The sequence below is a fragment of the Psammomys obesus genome, unplaced genomic scaffold (assembly GCF_907164565.1).
Source record: "Psammomys obesus unplaced genomic scaffold, mPsaObe1.curated_primary_1811, whole genome shotgun sequence".
Taxonomy (NCBI): Eukaryota; Metazoa; Chordata; class Mammalia; order Rodentia; family Muridae; genus Psammomys; species Psammomys obesus.
In genome coordinates, this window is record NW_026587032.1 from 6,112,869 (window position 1) to 6,128,003 (window position 15,135).

General features: G+C 47.3%; 1 protein-coding gene across 3 annotated transcripts in view; it reads left to right on the forward strand.

Annotated features, from left to right (window-relative positions):
- The window catches only part of Larp1 (La ribonucleoprotein 1, translational regulator), a 49,592-nt gene extending 34,695 nt beyond the window's left edge, over positions 1-14,897 (forward strand). For all 3 annotated transcript variants that reach the window (XM_055602755.1, XM_055602754.1, XM_055602753.1), the window contains 11 exons: positions 28-202; positions 302-471; positions 2,089-2,481; positions 3,238-3,361; positions 3,457-3,662; positions 3,967-4,073; positions 5,146-5,297; positions 7,964-8,108; positions 9,838-9,947; positions 10,048-10,175; positions 11,509-14,897. In XM_055602755.1, coding sequence (XP_055458730.1) covers positions 28-202; positions 302-471; positions 2,089-2,481; positions 3,238-3,361; positions 3,457-3,662; positions 3,967-4,073; positions 5,146-5,297; positions 7,964-8,108; positions 9,838-9,947; positions 10,048-10,175; positions 11,509-11,715 — 1,917 coding nt within the window. In that variant the 3' untranslated portion in view covers positions 11,716-14,897. The remainder of the gene's footprint in view (positions 1-27; positions 203-301; positions 472-2,088; positions 2,482-3,237; positions 3,362-3,456; positions 3,663-3,966; positions 4,074-5,145; positions 5,298-7,963; positions 8,109-9,837; positions 9,948-10,047; positions 10,176-11,508) is intronic.
- The last annotated feature ends 238 nt before the right edge of the window (positions 14,898-15,135 follow it).

The following is a 15,135-nucleotide window of genomic DNA, read 5'->3' on the forward strand; positions in this document are numbered from 1 at the left end:
CTGTTCCCTCCTCCTCCTCCTCTGCAGGCTCTAAAGGACAGCAAGGTGGTAGAGATTGTTGAAGAGAAAGTCCGCAGGAGGGAAGAACCTGAAAAGTGGCCACTTCCTGGTCCCCCAATAGTGGATTATTCACAAACTGATTTCTCTCAGCTTCTCAACTGCCCAGAGTTTGTTCCCCGCCAGCACTACCAGAAGGAGACAGGTAGGTGGTGGCTGGATATTCTTATCCTCCAGTGTGCAGTCACCTCAGGACTACTCTGAGAAGACTAGGATGATGAGGCCCTACTTATTCTCCCTTCAGAGTCGGCACCTGGCTCTCCCCGTTCAGTCACCCCAGTGCCAACCAAAACAGAGGAGGTCAGCAACCTGAAGACGCTTCCCAAGGGCCTGTCTGCCAGCCTCCCAGACCTGGATTCTGAAAGCTGGATTGAAGTGAAGAAGAGGCCTCGGCCCTCACCAGCACGTCCCAAGGTGGGTGAGACCTGGCTTAGTTGAGGGTCTAAGCTGAAAACCTAGGTAGCTCTGGGTTTTCTGGTATAGGAATGCTGATGCAGTCTATTTGTACTCTTTGGGAACCTTTCTCAGGATACCCGGCTCAGTTCACATATGGCTTTTCCACAGGATAAAGCCATGCAGCTGTGGCCTAGGAGTCTTGGTTTGTAGCTGTTCCTTTTTCATTTGGGAGCCCTTTCCCCTGAGTCTGTCCTTGGTCTTCAGCGTGTAATACCCTTGGGCCCTTAGAGACAGTGGAAAGAGGTCAAGTTTTCCTATAGTGGTCTGGTGAATCTGGGAAGCTGGTGAGCTCAAGATGAAGAAAGAGTCAAGCTGCCCTAGAAAGAGGAAAGCAGTGTGTGTATTGACTACAGGTAGAGTCATTGCTATTGAGGTTCTTTGACCTCAGAGTAAAATCACCACCTCCTTTCCATGCACCACATTTATTTCCTCTAAGTCTGTAACCTTAGCTCCCTCTTTGGAGAGCTTTGGTCTATGCCTTGTAAAGTGGCCTCAGAGCTGACCTTGGGACTTGTGTTCTGTATAATTCTGTACTTCTACATGTGTATGTTTTGCCACTATGACTGGGACTCCCATCTCCTTTCCCTCCCGTGTCTGTTCTTTCCCAGAATATCTCACTGTTCTTAGCCTCAGCCAAGAGAAGCCTTGTGATAAGGATAAGAACCTTACAAGGCCCAGGCAGGCAGTTGCACAAGCTCTGGAAAGATGGAAGCCAGGGTTAGCTCCATTCCTCCTGTATCGTCTATCTTCAATTTAAAAGAGATGGCTTGACCCATCAGAGAATTGCCTCTGGGATGTATGTTATGTGGGAGACATAAGTTCTCCTGTGTCAGGCACATTTAGTCTTGTCACACTGAAATGTTTCACCTTCATTTTGGAATGTGCTGTCTTTTTTGCCTAGCTCACTCTGCTCCTGCCTGTATTCTGTAGTGGCCTGTTCTAGGAAACTTCTCTTAACCATACGCAAACTCTGGCTGCCTCAGCACCCTTCTTATGTACTCCCTAGACCTGTTTAGAGCCTTTGCTGAGCCACACTGCATGCAGATGGCTGCTGTATACCTTCTCCCCCTGAGCTGTGAAGTTCCTAAGTACAGGGTCTTGTGACACTCGTTCAGGCTTTTCATATACACCCTGGTACTGTTGGGTGGGTGCTCACTCATCAAATCGGTAAATATCTGCTGTGGCTGGGACCCAGCCTAAGTACTGAAGGTACTGAAGCAAGGTTGCTTGCCCAAACTTCCTGTCTGCCAAAGTGTTGAGTAGACAGATGATGGGATAGTTCACCTGAACTGTGCTTTGTGCCTCCTCCCAACAGCCAGTGTATGAGCTGTGAGGGTAAACAGAAATGGTTGGTTGTGTGTGGCTTTGAGTGAAAGTACTGGGCTTCTTAGGGGCAGTTCTCCATGAAGCTGAGTCAAGAGAGAACACCTATGGTTGCTGGTGTTACCAGAGTTACAGTTGTGATGTTTTTGAACTGAGAGGCCAGAGAGCCTCTTGGGCAGCTAGGAAGCCTGGTCCAGGGGCCTCATGTATTATTCCCAGGTCATTCCCCTTCGGTGTCTGTCCCTGTTTCAGAAGTCAGAGGAGCCCAGGTTCTCCCACCCAACTGCTCTGCCTCAGCACCTTCCCTCCCAGCAGCTGACGTCTAAGGATCAGGATGAGCAAGAAGAATTAGACTTCCTATTTGATGAGGAGATGGAACAGATGGATGGGCGGAAGAATACCTTCACTGCCTGGTCTGATGAGGACTCTGACTATGAAATCGATGACCGGGATGTCAACAAGATTCTCATTGTCACTCAAACACCACCTTATATGCGTCGCCACCCTGGGGGGGACCGCACAGGCAACCACACTTCTCGTGCCAAGATGAGTGCTGAGCTGGCCAAGGTCATTAATGATGGGCTCTTCTACTATGAGCAAGACCTGTGGACTGAGAAGTTTGAGCCTGAGTATTCACAGATCAAGGTGAGGCTCAAGGATAGCTTTGAATGAGGGCCTGGGGTTCTTGTAACGTGTGGAGAAGAGGAAGGCTGATGGGCTGTGTGACTCTGGGCAGGTACCTCTGTCTATTGCCTTTTGTCTTTATGTCTGAGCGGGTGGTTGATGATTGACACAGTTGCAAGAGCAAATGTATAGTACATACAGTGTAAACAGCATGTGGGGTGACTAACTGTCCTATCTACTCATGCTTGATGTCATACAGTTGGCTAGACTCTTGTGGAAGATAACATAAAGAGTGGGCTATTATTTGTAGTATTAATCAGACACATAAAAAACTCTTTTAAGGACCCTTCTTAGTGGAAAATAGAGAAAAGGAGGCCCTTATGGTGACATTTCTTGTCAGTTTTTGGAGTGGCCATGTTTGGTGATGGGTGGGCCTAAAGGTGAGCCTGTGCAATAAGCAAGTAGCAGTGTAGAGATGAAAGCGGCTGGCCCTGTCCACACAGTTATAGGAAGAGACTCAGATGGACAGTCTGCAGCAAGTTCTTGGTAGCTGCTGCCCAACTGGTCCCAGGGCCAAGCCAGGGGAGAGAAGCAGGTTCAGTGCTGATCGATCTCTGAGTTCATACCAAGGTAGCTGGGCTGAGAGATGGTAATGGAAACTGGAACCCCGTGTGTGGACGGGGAAGCTATCCTCACCAGTTTCCTGCCAGTCTTGGTTCCTGAACCAGCCATAATGTCTTACTGACTAACAGCTTCCCCACTACCTCACATCTGCAGCAAGAAGTCGAGAACTTCAAGAAAGTGAATATGATTAGTCGGGAGCAATTTGACACTCTGACCCCTGAGCCCCCTGTGGATCCCAACCAGGAGGTTCCTCCTGGGCCACCTCGGTTCCAACAAGGTGAGGGGATGGGCACCTGAAGCCCAGTGTGGGTGAGAGGTATTAGGCCCTAGCCAGAGATTTTCCTTCATGTTGACCCAACTCTGCCTATGCAGTTCCTACTGATGCCCTGGCCAACAAGCTGTTTGGTGCTCCTGAGCCCTCCACCATTGCCCGTTCTCTACCAACCACTGTCCCAGAGTCGCCAAACTACCGAAACGCCAGGACCCCCCGTACACCCCGGACCCCTCAGCTCAAAGACTCTAGTCAGACATCACGGTTTTACCCAGTGGTAAAAGAAGGACGGACTCTAGATGCCAAGGTAAGGTATTTCAGTTGCCTGTCCTTAGGCTGAGCGCTCATAAAATAGACTGAGTGTGGGTATGGCCTACAGAGACTGAAGGAATGCAGGCCAGAGAGGAGGACTCAAGCACATCTCCCTGCTCCTCCGCCTCACCTGTGAGAGAATTAGAAACACTTTCATAAAGGTTGGGAGTGTAGCTCGGGGGTATCGCCCTTGTCTAGAAAACGCTTTTGTAAAATGGGGTGTGCTACTTGCATATGACGCTTGATGTACATCATGGTAGTGGATGTGTAGATAACAAGTTCTGCTTTCATCTTTACAGATGCCTCGAAAAAGAAAGACAAGGCACAGCTCGAACCCCCCCTTGGAGAGTCATGTGGGCTGGGTTATGGATTCCCGGGAGCACAGGCCCAGGACTGCTTCTATTAGGTACTGTGGCCGGGGAAACCAGGCTGCCTGTGGAGGCATGCAGTGTACGTGGCACTTGCTAATTGAATCTAAATCCATACAGCAGTGTGGGAAGCTTAGCCCAACACCTGGGAACTGGAAGCTTCTTTGTGTTTTGTTCTTTTGTTTTTAGAAAAGGCCTAACCATACAGCCTTGGACAGCCTGGAGTTTAGTTATGTAGACCATGTTTGCCTTTAGCTCACAGAGATCCACCTGCTCATAGAGATTCTGCCTCTCTAGTGCTGAGATTAAAGGCATGGGCCACCATGTCTGCCTATAAAGACATGCTACCATAGCATGAATTACACAGAATTCAACTTGAGTATTCTTAGATAGTGCAACTCTGAACTTCTTTCCAAACCTGTCTACTGCCTGCCTGGAAGTAGGAAATAACCATGCCTCTAGGTAGACCTGTAGGACTGGAGGTGCTTCATACCCAAGACTGGCTTCTGTCCCCAGCACCATTGTTCAGTGACTCAGCTACTCGGTGTAGGGCCCAGACACTTTTTAAATTTATTTTTGCCAAATCTACTTTTTTTTTTTTAAGCTTTATTTCTTTATTATGTATACAGTGTTCCGTCTACATGTACACTTGTGCACCAGATCTCATTATACATGGTTGTGCACCACCACGTGGTTGCTGGGAATTGAACTCAGAACCTTTGGAAGAACAGCCAGTGTTCTTAACCACTGAAACATCTCTCCAGCCCTCTTGCCAAATCTACTTTAAGGTTTGGGAGTTACCAGTCTGTGTACTCAGCTTCCCACAGAGATGGCAGAAACTAGAAAGAGATAGATTTGAGAAAAATACAGATTGATTAATCCATCATGATTGGTTAAGGACAGTGTAGTGTTGTGAATTCCTTTTGCAGTGATAGAACTCTGCCACCCCTAGACCCAGGACTCGGGCCTTGTGAGCCTCAGTGAGCTCTCAGAGCTCTCCAAGGTCATACACAGCTAGTGTCTGTGGGTTAGGGAACACTCCTAACCTTAGGGTGGGGCTGAGTGAGAGGCTTGTGACTGGTGTTGCCATCATTCTTGTGGCTTCCATAGCTCCAGTCCTTCAGAGGGAACACCTGCAGTTGGCAGTTATGGCTGTACCCCTCAGTCACTGCCCAAGTTCCAGCATCCTTCCCATGAGCTGCTCAAGGAAAATGGCTTCACACAACATGTCTACCACAAGTATCGGAGGCGCTGCCTTAATGGTAAGTAAGTGCTGGCTCATGGGTGAGCTAGTAAGTAACCTGGCCATTGCTTAGGGACCTTAATGTCCCAGAGGGGCTGGAGGGTGCAAAGCAGACAGCAGTTGACTTTTTCTTGACCTTGGAAAAATAAATGGCATGGCATTGCAGAAAGAAGGGCTGAAGTTAGCTAGGAGGGTCTAAAAGTTGCAGGCCAGCCGGCTCCATATTGAAACTCAAAACTAAAAGTTTTACAAAAAGACTGTTGTTAGTAAAAACCATCTCAGAGTTAGGTGAGGTGGTTTTTAAATACAGGAAACTATGGGACTGTAGTGCCTTGAATATTCTAACTGTTCTGTCTTTGTGCATTAGGATAGGAAATGCCAGTTTTTCCTCGTTTCTGGCAAGATTGCAGGGTCAGCTGTTACCAGTATAACCATGTATCTTAGACACTTTCAGGTTGGGCTGACACTGAGCAGGGCTTTCTAGGTAAAGATTTGGGTCCAGGTTATCTCATGGTGGCTCTGGCTCTGGAATTTAGACAACCTTCTTTTGAAAAGGTTGTAGGAGGCAGGCCCATAGTCACTGGCCTATAATGCCAGCACTCAGGGAGGTAGAGGCAGACGCAACTCTTGAGTTCAAGGCCAGCCTCGTCTAGTCTACAGAGCGAGTACAGGCCAGCCAATGCTACACAGAGAAACCCTGTCTCAAAAAACTTAAAAAAAAAAAAGCCTTTGGGGCTGGAGATATGGCTTGGTGGTTAAGAGCACTCACTGCTCTCTCAAAGGTCCTAAGTTAAATTCCCAGCAACCACATGGCAGTTCATGTCTGTCTGGTGCCATCTTCTGGTGTACAGATGTACATGCGACAAAGTACCCACATACATAAAATACTAGGCACCGTGGTGCACACCTGTGATCTCAGCACTCAGGGAAGCAAAGGCAGGTGGACCTCTGTGAGTTCCACAGAGAATTAGAGACCAGCCTGGTCTTATAAAGCAAGTCCAGGACAGCCAAGGCTTCACAGAGAAACCCTGTCTTGAAAAAAAAAAAGAAAACAAAACAAAAGGTTGTAGGAAGAGAAGAAACTGTGACAAACTTTATGTCACCTGCAAAGCTTGGGTGCTTTTTCTCTGTCCCTTTGTAGCAAATGGGTTACTGGCCTCACTCTGGAAGATAGTAGGAGAGGGTCTTAGGGCATTTGGCTACATGAGGCACCTTAAAGGTATCCCTATACCTTCTGATGGTTGGCATGAAGATATCCAGCTCAGTTTGTTACCCTTTGGTAACTTGGTACTGCCTCGTATTTCCTTACTCTTGGGAGTGAGTGGGTGGGTGAGAGTGTAGCATACAATTCATTTGCTGTGTGCAGTACAAAGCTTGAACACTGTTGGTGTCCTCTGGAGAAAGGTGGATACTTTTGGGGTTTTGTGGGGGGTGGGGTGGGGGGGTGGCAGCACTGTGTTAATTTTCTATCTTAGCAACTTCTCTATTTCTGTGATGAGACATTGTGACCTGACCAGGGTGACTTATAGAAAGTACTTACTGGGGGCTTATAGTTTGAGAAGTTGAACCCATGGCCATCATGGCAGGGAGCGTGGCAGCGGGTATGGCACTGGAACAGTAGCTGAGAGCTCACATCCTTGTCAGCAGGTAGAAGGCAGAAAGAGAGAGCTAACTGGGAATGGAGTGGGCTTTTGAAACCTCAGAGTCCATCTCCAGTGATACCCCCTCCTCCAACAAGGTCACGCTTCCTAATCATTCCCAAACAGTTCCACCCAAGAGCATGGCCCTGTTTTCTCCACATGCTCCCAGATTTGGTTTCTTTTTACATAAGACCGCCTTAATTCATGGTGTTTGTTCAGTCCCCTTTAGTTGGCTTATTGTCAGGTTGTGTTATGGTAGGAGTGTTGGGGGGGGGTGTCTCAGAATCTACCTGTTTTTGAGGCAGGGTCTCACTTGAACCTGGAGCTCACAGATTTGACTATTTCTGCATGTTGCCTGGTAAGCTCCAGGGATCTGTCGGTGTGTTTAGCTCAGACTACCCTTTTAGCTCTTGTTAGTCAGGTCTGGCCTTGAACTGCCAACTCCATCTCCCAACTATTTTATGTGTATTGAGTATTTTACACACGTGTATGTTTATGTGCCTTCTACATGCATGGTGCTCTTAGAAGCCAGAAGAGGGTGTTGAATCTCTTAGAACTAGAGTTACAGATAGTTGTGAGCCACCATGTGGGTGGTAGGGAACAGAACCTAGGTCCTCAGCGAGAGCAGCTAGTGCTTTTAACTGGTAAGCCATCTCTTCTATGAGTATACTTTTATGCTAACATGCTATACTTGCTAAAACTAGTTATTTTGTCAAGACTGATTTATTTGTACTTTAGGCCTTTTTCTGCCTGTTCCTCTTAAGTCAGCGGTTCTCAACCTGTGGATCCCAACCCATTTGGGAGTTGTGTAAATCATATATTTATGATTCTTAACAGCAGCAACAAAAATAATTTTATGGTTGAGGCTCACCACAACATGAACTATCTTAGGAATGTTGAGAAACCACTGGTCTAAGTGATAGTAGTAGGGTGAGACTCAGCTAGACAGATGTAAGATCAGAGGCCAGAGCAAGGCCTATAGAGTAGTTAGTACTGAGTGAACAAAGGACAGCGTTGCCTGACCCTCTGCTTTTTTTCTCATCAGAGCGGAAGCGCTTGGGCATTGGCCAGTCTCAGGAGATGAACACCCTCTTCCGCTTTTGGTCCTTCTTCCTCCGAGATCACTTCAATAAAAAGATGTATGAGGAGTTCAAGCAGCTGGCACTGGAGGATGCCAAAGAAGGCTATAGGTGAGTGAGCTGGGGGCTCTGTTTGGCATTTGGGGACTGGGAGGATCCCAGTGAGTCTGCTACCAGAGCTGACATTGGGAATTTAAAAGATTGGCAAGGTATTCACATACTCACCTTTCAGAGCTTAAAAGGTTATGGGGTGTGTTTGTGCAGACAGAGCTCCTTCGTTCTTTACACCTTTGCTCCTTGCTGTGCTTGCTTTGCCTTCATGACACCAGCAAATCCACCTATGGGGTCCAGGGGTGCCTTAGCACATAGGGTAGACTCTTAACTCTGCCAAAAAGCAAAGAGGTCATCTGTGCAGCACTGAGATACAATGTTGTGAACAGTCCGCATCATTTGGTGAATTTCTTTTTCTTTCTTTCTTTCTTTCTTTCTTTCTTTCTTTCTTTCTTTCTTTCTTTCTTTTTCTTTCTTTTTCTTTCTTTCTTCAAAGCAGTTTGTCTTTGTAGCCCTGGCTGTCCTGGAACTTGCTGTGTAGACCAGGCTGGCTTTGAACTCAGAAATCCGCCTGCCTCTGCCAGGATTAAAGGCCTGCACTACCACTGCCCTATTCAGAGAATTATTAAAAGTTATTTAGGCTTTTATGTAAGCCTATTATAATAGTTCCCAAAACTTTTCTAAGCCACTTTTGTTTCTTAGAGGTTTGTGTTTTATTTAACTGAACCATCTCTTCCTTTGTGGATACTTTTATGTTAACATGCTATACTTGCTAAAACTAATTTGTCGAAAAGTGATTCATTCGTACTTTAGGCCTTGTTCTGCCTGTTCTTCTAAGTCAGTGGTTCTCAACCTGTGGATCTCAGCCCCTTTGGTGGTTTTGTGTCAGATATTTATGATTCACAACAGCAGCAACAAAGATAATTTTATGGTTGGGGGTCTTGAGTGCTTCTGTGAATAGTTTTATATGCCTGTAAAATATGGATCTATTTTTGGTCATTTCTTTAGTATCACATTCCTAGTGGTGAACTTTCTGACTAAGGTAAATGAAGAATCTGCTGAATGGTGTGGTAGGGATCAGCATGTTTTTCTGTGAACAGACAGGAAATAAATCTTCGTGTACTGTAAGGTCTGTCAGGGCTGCTCTACTGCTTTTGGAGCAAAAAACAGCAGTTAGAGACATAGAACAGATCAGTGTGAGTACAAGATGTGAAAGGCAAATAAAGAAAGAGAGAAAGGAAGGAAAGAAAGAAGTGCAACCACCCCCCCACCCCACCCCCCACCCCCAGGGAGGAGCAGCCCTGCTAGGCCACAGAGGAGGACTTTGCAGCCAGACCTGAAGATACCTGATAAACCAGGGTCAGATGAAAGTGGAGGAGGTCTTCCCCTATCAGTGGACTTGGAAAGGGGCAGGGAGGAGATGAGGGAGAGAGGGTAGGATTGGGAGGAGATAAGGGAGTGGGATACCGTTGGGATACAAAGTTAATAAACTGTAACTAATATTAGATAGATAGATAGATAGATAGATAGATAGATAGATAGATAGATAGATAAAATGAAATAAGTAAATAAGTATGTAAAGGGCAGAATTGGCTGAGCCCTGGCAGACTGAACAGCTCTTCAGGTCTGCTGTTAGTTAATGCTGCTGGTTGCTTTGCAGTGGGCCTGCCACATTGCCAGTCCAGCAGAGTTTTAACTATGTAGTTTCTTTGCTAGGCTAGCAAGGCTACCCTTTTCCCCATATTCCAGTAGGTATTGTGCCAAGTTCACCAGCTCTTGTCCTCCACAGATACGGTTTGGAGTGCCTTTTTCGATACTACAGTTACGGCCTGGAGAAGAAATTCCGGTTGGACATTTTCAAGGATTTCCAGGAGGAGACCATGAAAGACTATGAGGCTGGTAAGAGTGTGTCAGAGCTACAGGTGCCCTCCTATAGTAGGTCTCATGTCTCTCTGCCTTCATCTTAGGTACTGCTCTCTACTAAACCCTTTCTTCACAGGCCAGCTCTATGGATTGGAGAAGTTCTGGGCCTTCTTAAAATATTCCAAAGCCAAAAATTTGGACATTGACCCCAAACTGCAAGAATACCTCGGCAAATTCCGACGTCTGGAAGACTTCCGAGTGGACGTGAGTGAAAGCTTCTCTTCTGACTCCTGATTTTCCTGTAAAGAGCAGCCATCCCTCTCCTGTCTGAAGTGCATGTGAGAGTGGGCAGCAGGTGCTCGCCAGAGCTGTTAGTTCCCACCTTCCCTCCTACTGTCACAGCCTACCAGTTTATCCCGCTACCTGCCAGTTTGTGTCAGGATCAGGACCACTACCCTGAGATAGATATATATATCTATCTAGAGATATATATATCTCTAGATAGATAGATAGATAGATAGATAGATAGATAGATAGATAGATAGATATACTTGTTCCTTCTGGGAATAGAATTTTGTAAACTAATGTCCAGTTCTCCATTGTCTGGAGCAGTGCCGAGACAGTGACATCCTGTGGTGAGTTTGGATGTTGCTCCTGAGTGTATCAAGGGCTGCATCTAAAGGCAGCTTCACTGACCCATCTTTGTATCTGTGCAAAACGTTTCTGGTGAGAGATTTTTCTTCAGGAAGTCTGTGGTGCTGGGGGTTTGCCTTTGTAGTAGGGTACATGTATAACCTAGTCAAGGCTGTAGTTTTAATGACCAACACCAAAGAAGACTGAAAAGGCTTTAAACAAAAAGTTTATCATGCTCAGATACTCAACATTGTTCTCTTGAGAACTTTCAACAGAAAGTGGTAGGTGTAATTCAGTAGTCCTCAGTTATTTTAAACTGACACTATTTGTGGTGCTCAGGCTGCTGAGAACATGGTTCTGGCCACTTTGAACCCCGAGTGATAAGCATAGGTAGGACTGTCATCGATATACAGATGGCTAAACTGGGCTTTTTTATACCCTCACTGGAGAGAAGTGTATGTACAGAGAACCTGCAGGTAGCTGGATAGACCATTTAAGGTGGACCAGTAGCTGGACCTTGGTACCTGCAAAGTACTTGTTGTCCTTTGTTATAGTATGACTATAGTATAGTATAGTGAGTCACAGTCTTTATTGTTGTCTCGTGGGCCTGGTGAAGGCTGGAGTAAGACAGCCTCAGTGTATTTGGCCCTGTGGAGCCAATACATGTATCATGCTATATGCCACATACCACAGGTCATTTCCTTCATAGAGGGATACAAAAATTCATAGGATCAAAACCTGGTCTTTAGGATATGGACCTAAGTATAGGAGGCCTTTGATAAATTACTTTTATGTGTTTGTAGTTTTTTTATTTCTGGTGGTGTCCATATGAAAGGATAGAATGGGCCCTACTTTATTTATAAACCAAACCTTTGTCTGCATTTGGAGGTAAAAAGGTCTTTGATTGGTCCTGGAAAGTGATGTTTCAGGTGTTCTCTGACCACTTGTGACTCCTCTGTTGCAGCCCCCCATGGGCGAGGAAGGCAACCACAAACGACACCCAGTGGTAGCAGGAGGCGGCGGTGAGGGCAGGAAGCGGTGCCCTTCCCAGTCTTCCAGCAGGCCTGCCACTGGGATCAACCAATCCCCTACGACACCTACTGGCCAGGCCACTCGAGAAGATGCCAAATGGACAAGCCAGCACTTGGACACACTGACTTTGGGAAAGTGAATGCCCAGAAGCCCCCTGGGGTTTGGGATAGAAGGGGTGGGGTGGGCAAGGATCCATGGGGGTACCCAGTCCCAGGAGAGTAAGTAGAGAAGGGACAGGCCTAGAGTTACTAAAGATGGGCCTTTGCGCTAAGTAGCAGTGTACACCATTTGGGCTATTAGCGGTGCCCCTGGGCAGAAGCCTCCAAGTACCCCCTTCCCCTCCTGTCTCCATGACTTCCATCTTAACTTCTAAGGGGGGGAGGGGAAGGGGGGAGATTTTTATATATATATATATACATATATATATATCAAGTTTTAAATTATTGATAGTTTGTCTGGATTACCAAAATCACTCTTCAGCCCTTCCTGTGGCTGTTAGGCCAACCTGTCTCCCTGCCTCTTCCTGTTCCCCTCAAGCCAACTATGCAGCCCACCAGAAGGCTCTGGCGGTGCCCATGGGCCCCAGAAGCACCAGCCCCTCAATCATCTGGGGTTTGCCATCACCGTGTCCCTGCTGTTCCACATGCCCTTCTGCCACCTCTGGGGGAAGGAAACCAAAGGATCTCAGTGGGGGTTGGGGAGCTTCAGCCTCTCCCCCATCTCCCCAGCCCAGAGACGCTGCTCACACCAGAAGAGACTATTGAAAGATGATTCATTTTATTTTTTTCTCTGATCTTTCCATTCTTGGGAAAACAGAAAAAAAGAAAAAGGAAAAAAAAAAAAAAAAGAAGAAGAAAGAAAAAAAAGACAAAATCGACCACTAAAAAAAAAAAAAAGTCAAAAAAATCAGAACCCACCTAATCCATAGAAAGTGCTGTCTTTCCCCCTCCTTGGAATTTTTCTTCTGTTCTGTTTTTGGAAATAATATTTTTTTAAAAGTTGCCTTATTGTGGAGCGGGAACCTGAACTAATGCCCAAATGCCTGTTTTCCTCCTGAAGAGCTCCCCCTGCCTGGGATGGCCCTGGGCTTGGACTGACTAGAAGTTTCCTCGGGACTGAGTTGCATGTACAGGGCCTCCCACCTGGAGGCAAGAGAGTTGGGGGCAGTTCTATCAGAGCTGTGCCCAGGACACCCCTGCTGTTGCATCGTCTGAAGCTGATGTCCTGCGTCTGCACACTGCTGCCACTGTCTTTGTTCTGCTTGCTGTCGCCTCACCAGGCCCATCCTTACCCTGCCCTCGGAACCCCAAGGCCAAGTTTGCTTCAGACTGTTGTAAACAGAGTTGGTCTTGTCTGGTACACACTCAGCCTGCGCGTCTCCCCAACCCCAGAACAAGGGGTGAACACCCACTGATGGCCACAGCTTAGATCTGTGTCTGACCTTAAAGACCTTTGACCTCAAGGAGGTTTGTATCACAAGGTGGAAAAAGGTGCCATTCTCCAAGGGTCTGGTGTGGTCTTCCCATCTTAATACCCTCACCCCCTGCAAGCCATCTCTGCCCATCCTCTCACTGATCCTGCCTGGGATCAAGGGTGAGAGGAAGCAAGGGCTGGGGGATCCTGCCATTTGGTGAAGCCCCGTGGCAGGAAGGTATATGTGGACATAGAGTATACCTGACTTCTCTTCTTTAAGCTGGAGGCTGCTGTCATTAGGAGCTGGGAGGGTGATAAAGGACTGAGCACATAGGCTGGGGAGACTGCATGCCCACCCCACACTGGGACCTGGACAGCATAAGGCAGGTGTGGTCTTTTTGCTCAGTTGCTGAAACTTGTGTGGCCCTCCTCATCACTGAGTTCCTCTGTTGTCCCAAAGGCGGGGGACTAGGACATAGCATCCCAGGCTGGCAAGAGCTTACCTTCTGTCTTTGGGTACCTTGTTGCTTTTAGCTCGTGCCCTGTCCCACTCTGCCTTCCCGGTGCTTAGTATGTGGGAATCTTGTGTCAGTTCCTGTGACTCAGTTGTCTCAAATGATATGGGAATAGGGTCTGCTGGTGGGATTTGAGGCCCTCTCCTAAGTCTGGTACCTGCCCCAGGCATGGTGCACCTTCACCAAATAGTGGGCTCCCTTCTCCTTTCCCCTTTCCTCGCTTTGCCCTATACTGTATATCTAGCACCACAGAACCTCAGGGCTTTGAGGCTCCGGTGTGGGGGAAGGTGGTTCCCATCTAGACTATCCAGGCTAGGTTTGCCATCCTCTCCTGGACCCTCCCAGGCCCACTGAGGGAAGAGGCCCCTTTGGGGTGAGAAGGCAAGGCTATCATCTCAACACAGGCTGAGGAGGGGTGGGAATGTGTGTGTGTGTGTGTGTGTATGTGTGTTTTGTTTGTATTTTTTGTGACATGTTAGGAGTTGACGTTGCAGAGTAGTTTACATCTTCACCTTCTGAAGACACTTGAATTTAGGACCGATGTATCTGTGACAAGTATGCCAGGAGTGGCAGGGGCCACCAGAGCAAGCCACTTCCCTATCACCATCTTCCCACGGGATCCAAGACCTGAGACAGCCTGCCAAATGGAACCGCCTTCATCCTCTGCCTGTGCAGGGTTGGGCATCTGCCTGGGCCCAACAAGAAGCAGAATGTGTTTTGCCCTCTGAGCCTCAGAGCAAATTTGCTACTTCAAGAGAAGGCTGCCTGGCCCTGCTTCAGCCTGGACCCCAGGTTCAGACAGAGGTGCTGAGCCCCATGTCAAGTTGTTAAATGTTTCTGTTCTGTAGCTCTTTCCCACTCCTTTTTGGTTACATTTACAAAAGAAAGCAAGCTGCTTGGAAGGTCTGGAAGTGAGAAAAAGGGCATGCAGACAAGGCTAACGGTGGAGAGTACTGGAGGCTTGGGTAACCTGGTCCCCCTGGATGGGACCCCAGAGTACCTCTCTTGCTAAAGGGCCCCTGGTTCTCCCCAGCTCCCACCCTCTCCTCCAGCCATGGTGATGGTAGAGGCAGAAGAGAACTCTCAGCCCAGTTCTCACAGGAAAGGAAAACTTGTCATGGGCTTTGCAGAGAAGGTTCCACCTTAACGCTCGTACATTGTCTTTACCATGTGCTAGGATATCACATTCAACAGGACAAAAAAAAATGTAAAATACTTGAATGAGCTTGTATCATAACATTAATATTATTGAGAGTGTCTGCTTCCCAGGCTGAAGTGATTCATTCATTATTCTGGTCCTGCTCTAGTCCTTTGTAATTGGTGGTAATTATTATGCTTTTCTTTTTAATACAAAAAAATGTATAAAAATAAAAACTTGAAAAGGCAAAAAACACTGGCTGCTCTCCCATCTAGGACACTGCTGTTGGGTGTGAGAGAGGAACTTGGTGTGTGTCCCCAGGTGGCAGAACCCACACTGCATGAGCATGATTACAGTACAGTCTCTTGGGAGGATGCTATTGGCTCCTGAGCATCTGCCTAAGGCAGGGCCTTTGGTGCTGCTAATGCCTCCAGGTGTTTGGCCAGCCTTGACCCTCATTGACCCTGCAAACTGAGAAGCTGGGAAAGGGTAG